This window comes from Nerophis ophidion, linkage group LG10, assembly GCF_033978795.1.
Source record: "Nerophis ophidion isolate RoL-2023_Sa linkage group LG10, RoL_Noph_v1.0, whole genome shotgun sequence".
In the NCBI taxonomy this organism is placed as follows: domain Eukaryota; kingdom Metazoa; phylum Chordata; class Actinopteri; order Syngnathiformes; family Syngnathidae; genus Nerophis; species Nerophis ophidion.
Genome location: NC_084620.1, coordinates 40601286 through 40623495, shown reverse-complemented (window position 1 = coordinate 40623495; position 22210 = coordinate 40601286). Strand labels below are relative to the sequence as shown.

Genomic DNA, 22210 nt, shown 5'->3' with positions numbered 1-22210 from the left:
TGTGTCGTATACAGGAGCTGTCTATCTGTAAGGAGGTGTGGAAAGCCATGGCAGTTTTTGGGCTAATCTCCCTTATCAAGTCTGAATACAGCTTGGTTGCTGTTGTAAACGTTTTAAGATCAGCCCGCTCATGTGTGTACTTTTACAGAACATTCAGAGCTTGCAGGGCAATGGGGAGGTGAGGGGGGTGGGGGGGTTCAATGTCTGTGGGAGAAAACACAGCAGCGCAAGCTTGCTATCGATAAATGCAGGCCGCTGGGTAATTGAGTGGAGACACGACTGGCTTTGTTTCATCATGCTGCAGCCTCAGGCCTATTTCTGAACTAGGATGTTTGCTCTCAGCACTGAGACATATCATTTCAAAAGTGACAATCATTGGTACTTTAACTATAACAACAGAAATTGTTCCAGATGATCCTTAGGACTGTTGGAATTCTTGTAAAATTGTACAGGAAATCATATGGAATTGCACCCACTGTGGATGCACGTTATTAAAAGTAATATGAAACAGCCTATTTAATTTTTTTTTTGCTTAATTGTATAATATTTTTTTCTAATAGGATACATTATTGACACGGCGGCGGTCTGATCAAAGGTGATGGTTGTCTTCCAAGGTTTGAGGAACGCCTGCAACAACATGAATTATTAACCGCAAAACTTCACAAGTCATGTACCTGACAACATAAGGACGCGAACGAGACAGCGAGTAAACTAGATGGATGTCAGACCAGTTAGCCCACTTTCCCATTGCCACACCCACAGGAACACATCCCCCCCAGGCTTGGAAGTGACATTTTACTATCTACATGTTTTCAAAGCAGTCCTGTCAATGAAATAGGGTTGTACGGTATACCAGTATTAGTTTAGTACCACGATACTAATGAGTTATATTCGGTACTATACTGCCTCTGAAGAGTACCGGTCCCCCAGTCGTGACATTGCTGGTTTACGAGCAGACGAGCATGTTCGACAGCGCACAATCACAGAGTACTTTTAAGCGGATAAAGTTTGTAGACAGACAAGGGAGAACGGACGCATTTTGGCTTAAAAACTAAAGATAAAAGTTAAATTATAATCCTGAAACACCCTCAGGAAGAGGCGCTTTAAAACATTGCTTGCTAGCTCACAGCCAATGTCCGTCGGCTGTGTTTTAGCTACTTCTAAATGACTAATTCTTGCCTTTATGGCGACAAAGTAAGTTTCTTACAAGTATCATCCCTGCAGGACGAGGAATAGCTAAACCTGTTTCACTACACACCGTAGCTCACCGGCGTCACCGCTAATGACACCGTTCCTGAATGTAAAGAAATGCCATGGGTGGATCTCCACCAGACATCCACTGTTATGATACCAAGTACAGGTGCGTATCTAGTTGATACTACTATAATTATATAGATATTTTTAAGCATCACAAAATCTTCTTTAGTTTTTTAAAATGTGTATTATGTTTATAAACTGAGGAAATATGTCCCTGGACACATGAGGCCTTTGATTATGACCAATATATGATCCTGTAACGACTTAGTATCGGATTAATACCCAAATTTTTGGTATCATCCACAACTAATGTAAAGTATCAGCAAGTATAAGGGATTATTACATCTTAACAGAAATGTGGATAGAACATGTTAGGAAAAACAGATATTAACACTAAATAAATAAGTGGATTAATAATCAATTTGTGCAGCTTGTCCCTCATAATGTTGACAAAATAATAGAATGAGAAAATGACACAATATGTTACTGCATATCTCAGCAGCTAAATTAGGACCCTTTGTTCGTTTACTTACTTATAAAAGACAAGTTGTCTCGTATATTCACTACTTTATTTAGGGACAAACATATGTTTAACGTACCGTAAGATTTTTTGTTAAAATGAAGCCAATAATGCAACTTTTTGTGGTCCCCTTTTATTTCGAAAAGTATCGAAATACATTTTGGTACCTCTTTCAAAATATTGGTATCGGGACAACACTACAATGAAATGATTGGACTTTGCGTCAATTATTCCATTGTCTTTGATTCAGAGGCTTGCTTGAAAACGAGGATAGACTGTAGTTGTGAAAATGTATGCAACTGGGTTAAGTGTTAATAATGCCTAATCAGTGTGATCTAGCGGTACACGAATGACACTTCTACCATTTGAAGGGCTCGGTCAGGTCTGGCAAACCCACGGCGCCCGGACCGCATGAGGCTCTTTGCCTGGTTTAATGCGGCTCTTACAAATCGACATTGAGGTTTAAATTAGTGACATAAATAACCGCTAGAGGCTGAAGCTTTTTTTCCCCCGACATCACCGACATTTGAGTGACAGAATTGTTGAGCTTCGCATTTGTTCGTCTCTCGCTTTAAACAGGTAGAAAGAAGTCTCACTCTGTGCATAGCTCTCAGCACCGGAGCATGTTTATTTAACAGTGGAATTAACTGAACACAGTGAGCCCTCTTTTTAGTCATTCTTTGGCGAGGTGGGCGTCACCTTTCAAGTACATTGAACCGCGGTTGCAGACACACTAAGCCGCGCCAACAGGGGTGACAACAACGGAAGTGAAGCTAGAGAGACCAATCGTAACACAGAAAATCATAAATAAAAAAAGATACTGCTGAAAATAAGTTAAGGTTACAGTTAGTTAGTTAGTTTGAGGTTTGGGTTTTGGTTGGATATATTCATTCGAAAAAGCAATACATTTACCATCCAAAATAATAACCATTATGTGTCATGATATGCAGCTAAACTGACTGTGATACATAATGTGACCAGCAGGTGGTGCTGGATAATGATGTTCAGGTCAAGGTAACAAAGAAGACACACTGGCTATGTATTGAGATGTTTGGAGGCATTACTGGAGGGAGGAATTAATGTTGGAGAGAGAAATAAATGCGGAAGCATAAGCTCGTTGTTCACAGTACAAAGTTAGGTTAGTTATAGATGAATAACACACTATTAGCCATAGTGGATCATGTTACAAATCAAGTGTAAAGTCAATGTGTTGTCACAATGTGTTTTATTGGATTTTTTTTTGTATTGAGCATACAAGCAATACATATTGAAAATGTACAGAAAATTTGAGGCGCTATAATGTATTGCAATATTCATCCATCTTCTTCCGCTTGTACGAAGTCGGGTGGTAGGGTCAGCATGAATTGAATTGATTAACGTGGACCCCGACTTAAACAAATTTAAAAACTTATTCGGGTGTTACTAATAAAAGTTTCAATCAATCAATCAAAGCCTTACCAGCGAAGCCCAGACTGCCCTCTCCCCAGCTATTTTATCCAGCTCTACCCGGGGATCCTGAGGCATTCCTAGGCCAGCTGGGAGACATAGTCTCTCCACTGTATCCTGGGTCTTCCCCGTGGTCACCTACCGGTATTACAATATTTCCAACAAAAAGGTTGAGTGGGTGACATATTAATATAAACAAAAAATCTACTGTTTATTCAGCAAGATAAAAAAACATTAAATAAGCCATATATATTACTTTAAGCATAGTACATCCCTCCAATTAAGGAATAATTCAAGGGTGTTTCTACTTTTAACCATTTTGTAAGATTTTATTGATAATTTAAAATTATGGGAAAATTTCGGTTTTACTTTCAAAAATCCACATTTATGTATAAACATTTAACATGATAACATGATATTAACACGCATTTATAGGTGACCATCTTTTATAAAAAACACCAAATTTAATCTCTTATCGTAAACGAGGACATCTGTGTCTTTTAGCCAATCTCTAATCTCTTCCCCAAAAAAATATACAGTGTCCCATTCCATAAATAAATAATTCACATCTCCTATATTATAGCACAATTGTCAACCATATTTAAATTTTTGTTTTAAAAAAATCAATAATACCGTATTTCCTTGAATAGCCGCTGGGGCGCTAATTAATTTAAAACCTCTTCTCACTCCTGCGCCTATTCAAGGCATGCGGTAATAGTAAGCAGGCGCTAATAACTTTGAAACCTCTTCTCACCCCTGCGCTTACCAATGGTATGCAATAAAAAATTGAGAGTGAAGTGAGGTTACCATCCCAGCTGCATACAGGCGGAAGGCGGCGTAGGGCTGGGCGATATGGCAAAATATTACACCTCATCGCAGTAGTGTGTAACATTTACAATAAATCTGGCTGAGCAAAGGTTGTGCGTGTGTGTGTGTGTGTGTGTGTGTGTGTGTGTGTGTGTGTGTGTGTGTGTGTGTGTGTGCGTGTGTGTATATGATGTGGCTCTTTGCGGTAACACAGTAAAAATGAAGCTCTTAGTCTCTGACTGGTTGGCCACCCCTGGGCTAGGTGTTAGTCACCAGATTGTCACATTGGTGTTTTGTTTATGAAAGTATTCATGACATACAAGGAATCCCGACATTTGTCCCATGTTGGAATGTGCTATGAATCAGAATCAGAAGTACTTTACAAGGCGAAATCAAGAGTTGTGAAATAATGAATTGGCTTCTGCTGATCTCAAATGGGTTTGGCTGAGCTTTTAGCCGTTATTCTGCCAGTTACATGGATGCTTAACGTGTAGGTTGCTACAAGCGTCTCCAAGAAGTTTCCATAGTAACACAAATCCAACTACTCTCCCCCTGTACTGGCTTTTGCATTGCAAATTGACAACGTCATTCTGATGCAAAACAGCTGGTTTTGATTCGATGGTTAATTCACCTACATGTACTTGTGAATACTGTAGGTGAAAGGAAAAAATGATATGTGGATATGATACTAACATATAATGTAAATGTGGCACCATGTTGAAAAACTAGTTCTCTTAATGTAGACTGTAAAGGACATTTGCGGCATCCCAAGTGCGTTGGGGTAAAAATGCTTTGGCATACCATAGGAATGTAACGATAAACAGTATTAATGATAAATTGCCGTAACACTCCCGAAGGTGAGTATTACTGTCTGAAATCAAAATAATTGTTAAAAACGTGATTTATAACCTCGCTTTGATAAACTCTTGATACTGCTTGTGTGCTAATTGCTAGCTATCTTAAATGCAAGACACATTACATATTACCCCATTACAAACAACATACCACAATCTAAACTTGTATAAGTTAATCTATCTGTGCAACTAGCTGTTCACATTAAAGCTGTGCTTTCTTGGGACACATGAAGATCCATACACAACCAAACCAACCCTGTTGGGAAATATTTTGGATTCCATTGACAAAAGGCTGATTTGCTTAGATGGCTGCCTCGCACTCGTCGAAGTGCTCCACAGTGAGTTTCAAGCCAACTGAAAGTCTCTAGACTTTGGAAAACGACAGGTCGTTTCTCTTGCCCCGGAGAACGCTGCTTTCCATGAGTTGGTGAAGTCACTTACTGACAGAGTTGCACAACTCACCAGGGAGACCAAGAACGCGAAGGAGACAATGGTAGACCTTCAGGCGAGAAGCCTGAAGGAAAATGTCGTCTTTGCGAGAACCCTGAAAAGGTACAAAAATACCCAGAGGAGTCTGTGAAGGCCTTCATCATATAACAGCACAAACTTCCAGCTGACACAGTCAGGAAGGTGATTTTTTATCATGTCCACCAGCTTGGAACCTAAAAGCCGGAGAGCAGAAGGCCAAGACCCATTATGGCGACGTTAGAGTAGCACAAGCAAAAGGAGTAGGGGAAAAGCCGGGGCCTAGAGCTGAAGGTAACCGACTTCGACGACCACTTGCCCAAGGAGATCCTCCACCGTTACCCTCATCTGTTTGGGTTCCATAAGAAAATAATCGCCAAAGGATGCAGAGCTGTCACCACAGTGGATAAATTTTTTCAACTCTACCGCGACCAGGAAGTTACACCATGACTGTATTAACATCTGAAGTACAGTAAATAAATCGATTTTATCAATGAATGTGAGTTTATTTTTTTACAAAACAGTTTAAATAACTTTAGAATTAAAAAATGTATATTTCTCCTATTGCTCCGGCATACTTTTCCCCATTAGCTTCCGTAGCCCTCACCCGCCTCCTCACTTCCTTAGCGGAGATTTAAAACACCGAAAGCTTAAATAGCAAGCCCTAGCTCGCTATTTAGCGTAGTTAGCATTATCTAGCATACTTACCTGTTGTTGGCTGCCGTTGCTCTCCGAGCCTCAACCATGCTTACATTCCAAACACTGTTAGTTCCGAACCACTTGCAGTTCTGCAGCATTTACTAGTAGCCAGCGAGAAGGTATATTTTTGACGAATGTAAATAGATGTCACAACACAGGAGGTATTTTGACCAAGGGTGCGTGGCTACAGGATAGAGTTGCTAAATGGGAAACTTTATTTTCATGCATGGTATAGAATTTTAGATGACATTTTCAATGATAATAATGTTAGTGAATGATCTACTAAAATAATTAACTTTCTACGGTACATTACATGGGACATGTAAGTAATGCTGGGCAATATAACAATATACTCGATGTATCGTGGGTTTGTCTCTGTGCGATATAGAAAATGACTGTATCGTGATATTTGAGTATATGTTCTCACACAGTTGCTTTTAGCTGCGGTCATTACACTACATGCGTTTCCCACTCTTTGTTGTCTCTTCTTCTCACAGCGACATAAACAAGCGCACCTTCTTACATACGTCACGTGTGCATCGTCACACGCCCTCCTCGAGCAGAGAGGTAGCTACATGGGTAACATTAGCTGTGATGCTAACGGTGCGTTGCGAGTGGTAATGCGAGAGAGAGAAGGTGCGAATCTGATAACAAATTGAGGAATAATTAATTCCCAAGAAAAACAGCACAGGGTCCATCGTCTGGCGGTGGTTTGACTTCAAGCGGGAAGATGTTGAACAATTATGCGGAAAAAGCGTTGCTACAAAAAATTTGTAGCATCATTTGAAAAGTCACCCGCTAGAGCAGTGATTTTCAACCAGTGTGCCGTGGCACACTAGTGTGCCGTGAGAGATCGTCAGGTGTGCTGTGAGAAATTATGTAATATCTCCTAATTAACCATTGTCGGATGCCTGCTCTAATAAAGTGCGACAGATAATGTAATTCTGTTCTATTTCAGTAGGTGGCAGCAGAGGGCGATAAATACCTGTAAAGACAATCGAGTTAGCGCTGCGTGACACGTGACAGTGACAGTGTGGGATCGCAGCAAGAGGAGGCGAGCAAGTGATAGTGATGGAAAAGTTTTTGAGAAGGGAAAATGTAAATGCTAGACAGGGTCCTGGACAAAACTCTGAACCAGATGAAGGCCCGAGAATGAGTGGTCGACAAAATAAAAAAGACAAAACGGTGAGCTCGAGGCAATACAGCGAAAGCTATCTTTCATTAGGATTTACTTTCACCGTGGATGCAACAGCACCGACTCTGCAGTGCTTGGTGTGTGGTGAGAAGTTATCCAATAGCGCAATGGTGCCAAGGAAGCTTAAACGCCATCTCCAAACGAAACACCCTTCCGTTCAAAACAAGCCGATGGATTATTTTGTACGCTTACGTACAAACAATGAGAAACAGGCAACTTTTCTGAGAAAAACCACAAAGGTAAACAAGAGAGCCCTCAAAGCTAGCTACCTTGTTGCTGAAATCGTAGCTAAATCAAAAAAGTCCCACACTGTGGCAGTAACATTAATACTGCCAGCTTGTAAAGCCATTGTAAATGAGATGCTCGGCCCTGACGCGGCCAAAGACATCGCTAAAGTGCCTGTCTCAGATAACACAATTGCCAGACGTATTGATGACATGCCTGCGGACATCAAAACTGTTGTTTTGGAAAAGATGCGCATCTGTAAGAAATTTGCCCTGCAAATTGATTAGTCGACGGATATTATCAGCTCTTGGCCAACGTGCGTTTTGTGGATGGAGAAGCCATTAAAGAAAACTTCCTATTTTGCAAGGCACTGCCAGAAAATCAACAGGAGAGGAAATATTTCGGGTCACGTCGGAATATTTTGAAAAAGCGGGCTTTTGTGGGAAAACTGCACAGGTGTCTGCATTGAAGGAGCCGCAGCCATGGTCAGGCGTGTCAAAAACTTCGTAAGTAAGGTCAAAGAAAGAAACCGGTTTGATCATATTACGCCTATACTGGCTCACCTGCACTGGCTTCCTGTGCACTTAAGATGTGACTTTAAGGTTTTACTACTTACGTATAAAATACTACACGGTTTAGCTCCATCCTATCTTGCCGATTGTATTGTACCATAGGTCTCGGCAAGAAATCTGCGTTCAAAGGACTCCGGCTTATTAGTGACTCCTAAAGCCCAAAAAATGTCTGCGGGCTATAGAGCGTTTTCTGTTCGGGCTCCAGTACTCTGGAATGCCCTCCCGGGAACAGTTCGAGATGCTACCTCAGTAGAAGCATTTAAGCCTCACCTTAAAACTCATTTGTATACTCTAACCTTAAAATAGACCTCCTTTTTAGACCAGTTCATCTGCCGCTTCTTTTCTTTTTCTCCTCTGTCCCTCCCCCCTCCTTTGTGGAGGGGGTCTGGTCCGATGACCATGGATGAAGTACTGGCTGTCCAGAGTCGGGACCTAGGATGGATTGCTCGTCGGGACCCAGGATGGACCGCTCGCCTGTGTATCGGTTGGGGACATCTCTACGATGCTGATCCGATTCCGCTTGGGATGGTTTCTTGTGGACGGGACTCTCGCTGCTGTCTTGGATCCGCTTTGAACTGAACTCTCGCGGCTGTGTTGGAGCCACTATGGATTGAACTTTCACAGTATCATGTTAGACCCGCTTGACATCCATTGCTTTCGGTCCCCCTAGAGGGGGGGGGGTTGCTCACATTTGAGGTCTTCTCCAAGGTTCTCATAGTCATCATTGTCACTGGCGTCCCACTGGGTGTGAGTTCTCCTTGCCCACTGGGTGTAAGTTTTCCTTGCCCTTATGTGGGTTCTTCCGAGGATGTCGTAGTCGTAGTGGTTTGTACAGTCCTTTGAGACATTTGTGATTTAGGGCTATATAACTAAACATTGATTGATTGATTGATTGTTACACACTGTTTTTTGCACCGTGAGGCACTCGTTGCAAAGACTTTACCAGCAGATCTAGCTCCTGTGTTGGATGATGTGCTCATAGTGAACTTTGTGAAGACGCGACCTTAGAAATGTCGCTTATGTGCGTCTTTGTGTGAGGAAATGGGAGCGGAACATAAAGTCTTATTGCTCCACACGGAGGTCCGGTGGCTGTTGGGCGGCAAAGTGCTTGCCCGTGTGTATGAGCTGCGAGAGGAACTTAAAGTATTTCTGACAAACGAGAGGTCCGATTACTCAAAGCTGCTTGCAAGTAATAAGTGGTGTGCAAAGCTGGCATACCTGGCTGATATATTTCATCATCTGAATGAACTGAACACACAGATGCAAGGCCGAAATGAAAATATTCTTACAAGCACTGATAAAATGAATGGATTCCGTTTAAAGGTGCCGCTCTGGCAACCTTGAGATGTTCCCATTCACCGAGTAACTGCATGATGGCAACACTGCTGCAATGTGCGAAGTGATTGGCACACATTTGAAAACTCTTGAGAAGAAGTTGTTATTTTACTTCTCTTCAGCCTTCACAGAATGCCTTGACTGGGTCAGGGACCCATACAGCTCAGCATCCATTGCTGGTAAGGACATGACTTTAAAGGAGCAAGAAAAATTCATTGAACTGAAACAAGATCGGGGTTTAAAGCTAAACTTTGCTGATCTTCCTTTGGACAGTTTTTGGTTATCTGTTGCCAAGGAGTTCCCCATTCTGGCCAACAAAGCCATTTTGACATTGCTCCCGTTTTCAACCACATATCTATGTGAGCTGAGCTTCTCAAGCTTGACTGAGATAAAAACTAAAAACAGAGAGAGACTGAGAGCTGTTGAGGAAGAGCTTCGTGTGTGTCTTTCTACCATTTCTGCCAGGATATCCATTTTGTGTACATCCAAACAGAACCAGGTTTCACACTAGGTGAATATAAAAACATTTAGAAACTATATTATTAACTATATGTATTATATACTGTGTTAGAGTGTAATTTTGGTTGGTGGTGTGCCGCAGGATTTTGTAAATGTAAAAAGTGTGCCGCGGCTCAAAAAAGGTTGAAAATCACTGCCCTAGAAAATGAGGAGTGCTTGAAACTGCATGTCAACATCTCCGTTTGGTGCCACACCCACAAAATGTCAAAGGAACAATTTCCATATAAACACTGTATGAAAAAAAAATCTAAGAACAGAAAGAGATAACGTCTGCAGGAACCTAACACCGAACGAAGGACATACACTATTTGATTTCCTATTATGCAGCTCATTTTTAGTTGACAGTTTTTGAAATATCTTGCGTGACATCATGCACAAAAGTACACTTTATTTGTTTTTAAAGGCCTACTGAAATGAGATTTTCTTTTTTAAAACCGGGATAGCAGGTCCATTCTATGTGTCATACTTGATCATTTTGCGATATTGCCATATTTTTGCTGAAATTATTAGTAGAGAACATCCATGATAAAGTTTGCAACTTTTGGTGCTGACAAAAAAGCCCTGCCTTTACCGGAAGTCACAGACGATGACGTCACAAGTGTGGGGGCTCCTCACATATTCACATTGTTTTTAATGGGAGCCTACAACAAAAAGTGCTATTCGGACCGAGAAAACGAAAATTTCTCCATTAATTTGAGCGAGGATGAAAGATTCGTGTTTGGGGGTATTGATAGCGACGGACTAGAAAAAAAATAAAAAACAAGCAAGCAAAAAAAAAAAAAAAACGCGATTGCATATTCTGTTTTTATACACATTTATTAGGATAATTCTGGGAAATCCCTTATCTTTCTATTGTGTTGCTAGTGTTTTAGTGAGTTTAACAGTACCTGATAGTCGGAGGTGTGTCTCCACGGGTGTCTTGACGCCAGTGTCTCAGGGGAGTCGACGGCAGCTATGGACGGCACAAGCTCAGCTGATCTCCGGTAAGAAGCGACTTTTTACCACAATTTTCTCACCGAAACCTGCTGGTTGACATTCCGTCGTGATTCATGTTCGCTTGACCGCACTCTGATCCATAGTAAAGTTTCACCTCCAGGAATTTTAAACAAGGAATCACCGTGTGTTTGTGTGGCTAAAGGCTAAAGCTTCCCAACTCCATCTTTCTACTGTGACTTCTCCAATATTAATTGAACACATTGCAAAAGATTCAGCAACACAGATCTCCAAAATACTGTGTAATTATGCGGTTAAAGCAGATGACTTTTAGCTGTGTGTGTGTGTGCAGCGCTCATATTTCCTAAAACCTGTGACGTCTTGCGTATACGTCATCATTACACGACGTTTTCAAGACGAAACTCCCGGGAAATTTAAAATTGCAATTTAGTAAACTAAAAAGGCCATACTGGCATGTGTTGCAATGTTAATATCAGGCTGCGTGGTGGGTAGTAGTGGGTTTCAGTAGGCCTTTGACTATTGTAGTGGCGTTCTGTACAAGAAGTGCACTAGTGTTGTTTTGATATGTTATCTTAGTGAAATCATGCATAGAAGTGCACTAATTGCTTGTTTTAAAATGTCTCTGAAAATCCTGCACTTTCTGTTTTGGAAATGACATGAGGTAATCCAGCTTCCTCCCACTTCCAAAGACATGCACCTGGGGATAGGTTGATTGGCAACACTAAATTGGCCCTAGTGTGTGAATGTGAGTGTGAATGTTGTCTGTCTATCTGTGTTGGCCCTGCGATGAGGTGGCGACTTGTCCAGGGTGTACCCCGCCTTCCGCCCGATTGTAGCTGAGATAGGCGCCAGCGCCCCCAGCCACCCCAAAAGGGAATAAGCGGTAGAAAATGGATGGATGGGAAGTGTTCATTCAATGCTGAGACAAAATATTGTTATATATATCGTGTATCGTGATATTGCCCAAAAATATTGAGATATTAATAAAAGGCCATATTGCCCAGCCCCACATGTGTCAAAAAGACAGCCTAAGGAGGTTGGTCGATGAGGAAAAAAATCTAAAAGGTAAAATATATAAATGTCAGTTTTCCTCTTTTTTTCCTCAAGGGGTGCTTACAAGCCTGAAATAGAATTGTTTTACAGCACTAGTAAAAAATAGAAGAAAAAGATAAAGATAGAAAAGATAGAGAAACCACAATATGCCCTTTTCCTAACATCACATGCACTTGACAAGAAGACTGTGTCATGACTCACGAGGCTTGTATGAGACTTGTGTAAATACCGTTGGCTTCATATGACTGCATTACATAAGCCTGGAATACAAAGATAGCCCTACATCGAAACGATCCAAAGGACAGCATTACGTAATGTAGCGGCTGACTTTTCTGAGTATGTGAAAATAAAGTTGTTTTTTTAAATTTTTTTTTTTATTCTACAGCTCCACCAAAAACCGGCCAAATGGGGTGCCATTGCTGCCGGATGATGAAAAGGTGAGTGCTGGCTTCTGAGAAGTTTGCATCTCTGATGTGTCCATTAATTGAAACAGCACACGTGCTAACCAGGTCACCCAGACCGATCCACTCTACTGTTGCTGAGTGGCAAGAGATGCGCTGAAATGAGAAATTAGAGCTCTCATGATACACAGGTGAGACAAGATGGAAGACTGGGGCCTAAGACGTCTCGAGTTGGCCGGAAAATAAAAATCACAGTCAGATGCAGCAAAGGTTGTATGTAAATGAAGGTTTCATTCTTCAAAGAAGAACTGGTTTCCCTTCACACCAGAGTCACAATCTGAAACAACTCTGCACTTTATTAAGAGGGTACTACACTTTTTTTTAGAATTTTACCCATCATTCACAATCATTATGAAAGACATGGCGACGGATGGATTGTTTTTTTAATGCATTGTAAATATTAAATAAACATAAATAAAGTCTGCTTACAGCCCCGCCAATGGGAGCTCCTCTATTCCGCTCATGAAATCCAATAAAAAAAACATCCAAAAAGCGCCAACAATCCTCCATTTACATTTCGTAACTTGAATATTAACCAAGTATTAGTGATATTGTTATTTATTATAAGCGCTAATGCAGACAAACTATTTATAGCGACGCCGTGCTCACTTCCTGTGTGCCAATGTTTACATCATGGAGTGGTCTGCTGTTCCCTCGCTTCCTTGTTCCCTGTAAATTTATTCTAGATCATAAATCATGCATCTCACCTGGGCAGAAGAAGTCTGAGTAGGTATTCCGACAAGTTGGTACACTTTGACAGCCATTTAGGATCTGAAACTGGCGAGGATGAGCGACACCATCGCCTTCTTCGCGGGATTATGAGTCATTCTTTATCTAAATGGGAATATATGAACATCCTGGTTGTCGGCATCCTAATCACAGCAGACATTGCACAATAAGTGATGTTTCAGTATATTTGTTGGCTCTCATGAAGTATGCTTATAATGATTAAGATTACGTAACTGTTAAATGTTATTATCAATGTGCCTGTTACTACATTACATATATACTTACATTTGGGAAAAAAACTCAAATGAAGTGTTTGGATGTTTTTTAAGGGCTTTTATAGACGTAATCGCACACCTCCCATAGGCTCCGTTGTAAGCAGAGTTTTGATCACATTTATTTAATATTTAGAATGCAAAAAAAAAAATTATAACGTCATGTCTTTCATAATGCTTGTGAACAATAGGCTAAATTCCCCCCCAAAAAAGTGCAGTTCCCTTTTAGAAGAACGACACGTTGGTGGGTAGCAAAATGCTAAATGTACTTCTGTAACCTTTTGGACAAATTTTACTACAGTACTGCCTCAACTTACACGTTTAATGGGTTCTGTGACAGAACTCTTAACTCAAAACAGTTGTATCTCAAGTCAATGTCGTAGGTTAAAATGAATTCAAATCATTTGATTTGGTGCTTGGCCCCCTCGGCCCCCAAAAAAATCCACCACAATTTTGAAAAGTAACATGCCTTTTGAAAATAAAAACTAACTTTGAGTTATATTGTATGAAAAACATTCTAAATTATTGTATTGCGGTCACATGACGTGAAACCCTGTGGTGGCCGTCAACCAAGCCAAGAACTATCTGTTCTGAAAGAAGCAGATGCAAGCAAAAAAATCCAACAATGCAATGGAAAAGATCCTTATACCTTTATCAACAAAAAGATTTGTCGAGTAATATCAAGGAGTATACGCTGTCGCGTTCTCAGACATGTTGAAGTATCTGATGCTCCAAACATCATTCTACACGACAAAACAGATGAAAACTTGGAGGTCTACAATTTAATTGTGTGTGACTGGGTCAAGGAAATTGGTATCAAGGGTGGGTTGCATTTCATGATTGAACTGCACGTCTACTGCCATGATTGTTGCTGTTACATGCGCTGTTTACAAGTATGTTTTTCCCACGTCTTCATCAAAATATAACTATAGATGTTAACATTGTGTATGTGCTGAAAGATTTATCTATGCTTGTTTTTCAAAATATAACTATAGATGTCAACATTTTGTATGCGCTGAAAGATTTATTTATGATTGTTTATTAAAATCTAACTATCGATGTCAACATAATGTATGGGCTGAAAGTTTAATTTATGATTGTTGTCTTTGGTAAAAACTTAACTCTCTGTGGTTTTGCTCACATTTGCTTTCGCCGAGTGGGTGGTTTACAAAAAACTTATAGGAAACATGTTTAAGAAATGAAAATAATATCAAGATAATACTTAAATGGGAAATAATAACTTTTAAAAGTACATCATACTTTAATGAAGTGATCACTGCGAACTCATGCAGTCTTCGACTCCGTTACCTTGGACTTGAGTGTGATCGGCATGCTTTTCTCGTCATCGTTTTGTAAAATCTTGCACTCGTCCGCCCTTTTTGATTGCCTCTCGATTAACTCTGAAGAAACTTTCATCCTTTTCTTTGATTTGAACAATTCATACAGGCAAAAACAACACAAGCATAGGGCATTTTTTTTCTTTAAAAAAGCCTAAATGGCGCCTAGTAGCCATTGAGAACAGAGCTAGTCTGACCACCACGCATGTTTAATGGACGGGACATGACATCAGTAAAATCCAAGCAATCAAATGTACGACAAACAACTACAGTGTAATAGTAGAGAAAATTTACCTTTACGTCAAACACACCATGAGCAGCTTCTCCATAATTGAATAGACACATGTCAGCCATTTTATCATTTAACATCCTTGGCATTAGCGCCTCAATTCTGCTTCAGTATGGTGCACACCAGCAGTGATACGCTCAAACAACCCCAAGCCGCCTCCACGGTCTGTCATGTGTTGGATATCGTCTACTTCTTCTCAGCAAGTTTCTTCACTCTCACTTTCTTCCTTCCCATGCTTAGAAAAACAAAACGTTATATCCATCTCTAACTATAAGCTTATGTAGCAAGTAGGGCTGGGCGATATGGCCTTTTTTTAATATCGCAATATTTTTAGGCCATATCGCGATATACGATATATATCTCGGTATTTTGCCTTAGCCTTGAATTAACACTTGATACATATAATCACAGCAAGATGAAGATTCTATGTGTTACAGTAAAACATTTGTGTTCATACTGGATTAATATATGATCATTTGAAACGTTCATGCAGAGAAGGAAATCACAACTAAGTCAATTTACCAAAACTGTATTTATTTAGGTTATTAGCAGGGGACTTTTCAAATGATGCTACATATTAGCAGTAATGCTATTTTTGGTAGCAACGCTTGTGCCCCACACATGACTAATAAAGTTGTCTATTCGACATATTCCCACTTGAAGCCATACCACCGCCAGACGATGGACCCCGTACTGTTTTTCCTGGGAATTAATTCTTCCTTCATTTGTTACCAGATTCGCACCTTCTTTCGCACCTTCGCAACACTCCACTAGCATCACGGCTAACGTTAGCCACGCTGCTACCTCTCTGCTGGGCGAGGGCGTATACGTATGTGACGTATGACGTGACAGTATGTACGAACCTGCGCTTACACGCTGTGAGAAAGAGACAGAAGGAGTGGGAAGAGCCTGTAGTGTAATGCCCGCAGCTAAAAACAACTGCGTGAGAACGTATACTCGAATATTACGATATAGTAATTTTCTATATCGCACAGAAACAAACCCGCGATATATCGCGTATATCGATATATCGCCCAGCCCTAGTAGCAAGTATAACCAACGTGTATTAAGGAGAGATGTCCGATATTATTGTCTGATAAATGCTTTAAAATGTCCATCCATCCATCCATCATCTTCCGCTTATCCGAGGTCGGGTCGCGGGGGCAACAGCCTAAGCAGGGAAACCCAGACTTCCCTCTCCCCAGCCACTTCGTCTAGCTCTTCCCGGGGGATCCCGAGGCGTTCCCAGGCCAGCCGGGAGACATAGTCTTCCCAACGTGTCATGGGTCTTCCCCGTGGCCTCCTACCGGTTGGACGTGCCCTAAACACCTCCCTAGGGAGGCGTTCGGGTGGCATCCTGACCAGATGCCCGAACCACCTCATCTGGCTCCTCTCGATGTGAAGGAGCAGCGGCTTTACTTTGAGTTCCTCCCGGATGGCAGAGCTTCTCACCCTATCTCTAAGGGAGAGCCCCGCCACACGGCGGAGGAAACTAATTTCGGCCGCTTGTACCCGTGATCTTATCCTTTCGGTCATGACCCAAAGCTCATGACCATAGGTGAGGATGGGAACGTAGATCGACCGGTAAATTGAGAGCGTTGCCTTCCGGCTCAGCTCCTTCTTCACCACAACGGATCGGTACAACGTCCGCATTACTGAAGACGCCGCTTTAAAATGTAATATTTGAAATTATCGGTATCCGTTTCAAAAAGTAAATTTTATGACTTTTTAAACCTTAAAGGCTCTGCCTTCGCGTGCCGGCCCAATCACACAATATCTACGGCTCTCACACACACAAGTGAATGCCAGCATACTTGGTCAACAGCCATACAGGTCACACACACCTGAGGGTGGCCGTATAAACAACTTGAACTTTAACTTTAAATATGCGCCACACTGTGAACCCACACCAAACAAAAATGACAAACCCATTTTGGGAGAACAGCCGCACCGTAACACAACATAAACACAACAGAACAAATACCCAGAAAGCCTTGTAGCACTAACTCTTCCGGGACGCTACAGTATACGCCCCCCGCTACCCTTTACCCCACCCCCACCTCAACCCCGCCCACCTCAACTTCCTCATGCTCTCTTAGGGAGAGCATGTCCCAAATATGCTTCCAGCAGGGCATCACAACAAAATTAGGCATAATAATGTGTTAATTCCACGAATATATATATTGGTATCGGTTGATATTGGAATCGGTAATTAAGAGTTGGACAATATCGGATATCGACAAAAAAAACATTATCGGACATTTCTAGTGTTAAGACTTGTGTGGATTTCCTACTGAAAAAATAATGTATGCACAAATCCAGAAAATGTCGTACGCACCAACAGTTTCAGGTTTATTTAAATGTGTGCATGCATTATTCCAAGCACATCTCTTTTTTACTTCCCAGTCAACGTGGGATTGAGCGCCAATGATGCAGAGCAGCTGGCCACGTCCTCATTTAAATACGCATGTTATGTTTAAATTAGCCATGCGCCAGAGATCCTACACTCCTTAAATTTAGAAAGCAAAAAGATCATGAGCAAGACGGCGAACACAAAAGGAATTCACTGACAATGAGTGAGATGTGCTTCTTACTGAAGTGAAGGTGAGCCAGAATATACTTTTTAGTACGGTGTCCTCTGGCGTTTCCAGCGAACGAAAGAGGACAGAGTAGGGAAAAGTGTGCGAGGTTGTCATATATGATACTACGTCAGGGAGAAGGTGAAGAAGAAGATGGTTGCGGCCAAAACAGGCGAGAGGACTGGAGATAAAGTAGTGCTCACCCCATTTCAAAAGATAGTACCTGCAATGATACATAAAACTTTAGAAAAAAGTGAGAGCAAAGGTGAGAGCACATGTGGTTGGCTATGATTACCCCAAATTTAAACAAAATTTGTTTAACGTACAACTAAATGTGTTCATACAGAGGCCTGCTCACAGCCAGATTAGTTTCATGTGAAAATGATGTCTTGCCCGACCGGCCAAGCTGTGCTGGAGTCACAGGACCACTTGGTGACAGCAATAGGTGGCCAAATGATCAATGTTTGCACACAAAGTAGGGGAAATATTTAATGAATATTTTAAAACGGAACTAAATAAATCACACATACGCACCAGTTACTTGGTACTCGGGGTGTCTTTACACTGAAAACTTACTAACTCAGGTAATTGTTTGACTGACTATTTTTACTTAGTTTAAAGTAATATGACTCAAGTAACAAAACATAATTTTTTTTGGATTGTTCACAATCGTGAGAGACGAGACAAAATATTTTAGTTTTTTGTGGTGGCTGGCAATGCAGCTAATGCGAGCAATCCATTCTACCTCTAAATCACTTTAAAATGGACTCAAAAACCGCCAACAATACTTCCTTTATGTGTGACAACCAAGCTGTAGCAACATTGTTATTGTAGGAGCGAACACGTGGGAACACTTTTTCTACCGTAGTAACACATTGGCGTAAAAGTTAACTACGGCAAGAGATAAACTAGCTTCAACGTCAGCACGAAACACGTTTGAGTTTGCAATGCACAACACCCTGCGATATAACACCAACCTGTACTGATTGAAAAACATGAACAATTATGTTACAGTATCATTAAAGTATTATTTCATGTTTTGTTTATACACAGCTAGCGCGAAAGGGTATACTGTAGTGTACGATCATGTGCTGCATGTATTATGAACTATGTTCTGGTGACTTACTCGGTGGACATTTTTTTTTTTAGTCAAGCTGGCCGGGGACGTTTCCAGTTGATTTTGGTAAGCATGCCATTAATTTGGCATTTGGCACAAAAGTTTCAGATTTGCAGCGTGACCATGACGCATAAACCTCACTCTCTGGGCTTCACTCTCTTCTTCGTGCTCGCTTTTATAAAGAGCAGTTCGTCCTCCATATATTCAGCTACAAAAAGATAAGATTGTGAATGCTCTTTTGTCCAAAAATAGTCATCTTCGTTGTCTGCTCCCAGATCTGCCATGATTACAAGTTTGCGGAAGTAGGAACACACATTTGTTGCCGGAAGTCAGAAGTACGATGCTATGGAAACGGAAATGAATACGCCAGAGAAGGAAGATATAAATGATCAAAATACGGTCAATATTGAACACATTACATATTGCTTTGAAGGTGTCTGTTACTACATTACATATAGACTTGCAGTCTGTATATAAAATGTTGATGGAGGGTTTTGAAATTGTTCTAGAGCAGGGGTCTCAGACACGCGGGCTGCAATTGAGACTTTATTTTGCGGCCCCCACCTTAATATGAAAGTTTAATGATAGTGCAGCCCGCACGTTTTATATGAATGGCGCTTGACAGCAATGTTATTTGGGTCCAAAATGGCTCTTTCAACGTCCTGGGTTGCCTACGCCTGCGTTAGTGGAAAAGCGGCAAATGAGTGAAAGCGACAGAGACGTTGCCATGGAGACGAGGGTTTTCTTACGTGTCTGGCTGGAGTCACACCGCGACTCCTGTCCGTCAGTAATAACAGTCCCCGATAACCTGGACAAATTCAAACCTTTATTTTTTTTTTTTATTGTTTAATTTGCATTGCCTCACACGATGAACACTAAATTTTTTTTAAGAAATCTTTTCTTGCGGCCCAGCCTCACCCAAGCTCTGCGTCCAGTGGCCCCCAGGTAAATTTAGTTTGAGACGCCTGTTCTAGAGGCTACAATAGTGGCTCCCATTAACCGCATCATAAAAGTGTTTATCATCTGTAAATCCCACCACCCCCCAAAAAAAGAGATGTGTGTTCTTGTCTCTCATTAATGATTGTGAACAACAGGCAAGATTTCAAAAAAGGAGCAGTCCCGCTTTAAGTACAATTTTTGGCTACTTGACCCACCTCTGCTGGTGAGGGCAACATTTTGATTGGAGATTAAGAAACCTCCGCGCTTTGATTCGCATTCCTGACTCTTAATTACAGATGTGAACGCTTGTGACACACACATACCTTCCTAATTGTCCGGAGTGTCACATTTCTGGGCTTAGTCCTGTTTGGCCAAGTTGTCCTGCAGGTTACTGGGTCAGAGGCACACGTACTTTCCAGGATGTCCACAAGTTGGAAACTTTTACTTTAAAACTCTTTTAACTATTATTGCGTGAATATAAGGACAAGCTGTAGAAAACGGATGAATGGATGGATTTTGAAGAGCATCAATACGTTGGTCTTTTTCAGAACATGGTGGCGAGTTTTGCCACATTTCAGGAAATTCCCACAGAAATATCGCCCTATGTAATTGAAGAGACGATTTGTAGAAGTTTCACATTTTAATTTTATAAATTTGAACATTAAAACATTTAGTTCATTCGGGTTATCTGCTCACATTGGGAAGAAATCCCATTATTCCCAAAATGACACATTTGCCAAACAAATAAAATCCTCCTTGATCTGAACAATGGTTACTTTCCCAATGTCATAACATTTTCAACACGCCCCCAAAAAAAATCCCGTTTTTCCCCCTCCAAGTTCGCATTTTCCAGCCATGAAACTCCCATTAAAAAGGAATTATTATTTATTTTTCTATTCAAACTGGGGCTGGGCGAGACATCGATATACTCGATACATCGCGGGTTTGTCTCTGCAGGCATTACACTACAGGCTATTCCCTCTCTTTGTTGTCTCTCCTTCTCACAAGCACACCTTCTTACATACGTCACATACGTATACGCCCTCGCGGAGCAGAGAGGTAGCAGCATGGGTAACATTAGCTGTGGTGCGAGTGGTAATACGAGAGAAAGAAGTTTCGAATCTGGTAACAAATGAAGGAAGAATTAATTCGTAGGAAAAACAGCAGGGGGTCCATCGTCTGGCGGTGGTTTGGCTTCAAGTGGGAATATGTCGAACAGACAACCGTAATCTGTCAAGTGTGGGGCAAAAGCGTTGCTACAAAAAGTAGCATTACTGCTAATATGTAGCACCATTTGAAAATTCACCTACTAGAGCAGGGGTAGGGAACCTATGGCTCGCGAGCCAGATGTGGCTCTTTTGATGACTGCATCTGGCTCTCGGATAAATCTGAGCTGACACTGCTTAACACAATAAGTAATGAATAATTCCACTTGTAATCAAAGTGTTAAAAATAACGTGCAAAATATAAAACATGCTCATGCATTTGAATCCATTCATCCTTTTTCTACCGCACTTGTTCAAGAAGTTGCATTAAGGGTAAGAAGTTATTTATTTATTATTGATTAGTTTAGGGTTTGCCCCCCCGGGGGTTCTTCAGACCACTAAGCACCGACATGAGAGCCTGTTTCAGGGTTGCAATATTTTTTATTTTTCAATAAGTCTCTCTGTTGCTTTCTAGAAAATTTATTTTTCTCTTTTGTTCTCCTTCGCACTCTGGCTCCAGCCCCAACCCCCGTCTCTTCTCCTGGCTGCTGCTTATAACAGAGCGACAGGTGATTAGATAACAAGGCCAGGTGGGCCATTTACGCACCTGTCGCTGATTTCGAGGCCGGTCCTGGCACACCCTGCTTCGCTGCAGGCCCGCAGGCCACGCCCCCTCGACAGTTAGCTTCAGAATAACAATGTTATTACAAATAATAAGAGAGCTATTATACTCTAGAAATGTTGGTCTTACTTAAAAATGCACACGTTTAGTTGTGTTCAGTGTTAAAAAAAATATTATATGGGTCTTACGGAAATACATTTTAAAATATTTGGATTCTTATCTCTCTCAGCCAAAAGGGTTCCCGACCCCTGTACTAGAGAATGAAGAGTACTTACTCCGTATATCAACATTTTCGTTCGGTGCCACACCAACAAAATGCTGAGGCAACCATTTCCACATCAACACCGTATGAAAAAAAATAGTGAACAACATAAGGAGATAACATCTGTAGTAACCTACCACATTGCGATTTGATTTCCTATTATGTAGCTCATTTTTATTTGACAGTTATCGAAATTGTGTGACATCATGCACAAAAGGGCACTAATAGCTTGTTTTAAACTGTCTCTGCCAATTTTGCACTTATTGTTTTGAAATGACATGAATGTTTGTGCCACTGCTTAATAACTGTTTAATGAATACAGTCTTGGTCAGTTGACTTAATTGTGATTTACCTCTTCGAAAGTTTAAAATGAGCATATATTAATGCAGTATGAACAAAAATGTTTTAATGTAGACACATAAAATCATCATACTGCTGCGATTATATGCATCAAGTTTTAATTCAAGGCTAAAGCAAAATATCGAGATATACATTGT

The 22210-nt window shown here is 41.0% G+C and overlaps 1 protein-coding gene across 2 annotated transcripts in view; it reads left to right on the top strand.

Moving 5' to 3' along the window:
- zgc:194930 (uncharacterized protein LOC557813 homolog) overlaps positions 1 to 22210 on the top strand; it is a 46376-nt gene that overhangs the window by 15727 nt on the left and 8439 nt on the right. For both annotated transcript variants that reach the window (XM_061913759.1, XM_061913760.1), the window contains exon 3: positions 12287 to 12338. In XM_061913759.1, coding sequence (XP_061769743.1) covers positions 12307 to 12338 — 32 coding nt within the window. In that variant the 5' untranslated portion in view covers positions 12287 to 12306. The remainder of the gene's footprint in view (positions 1 to 12286; positions 12339 to 22210) is intronic.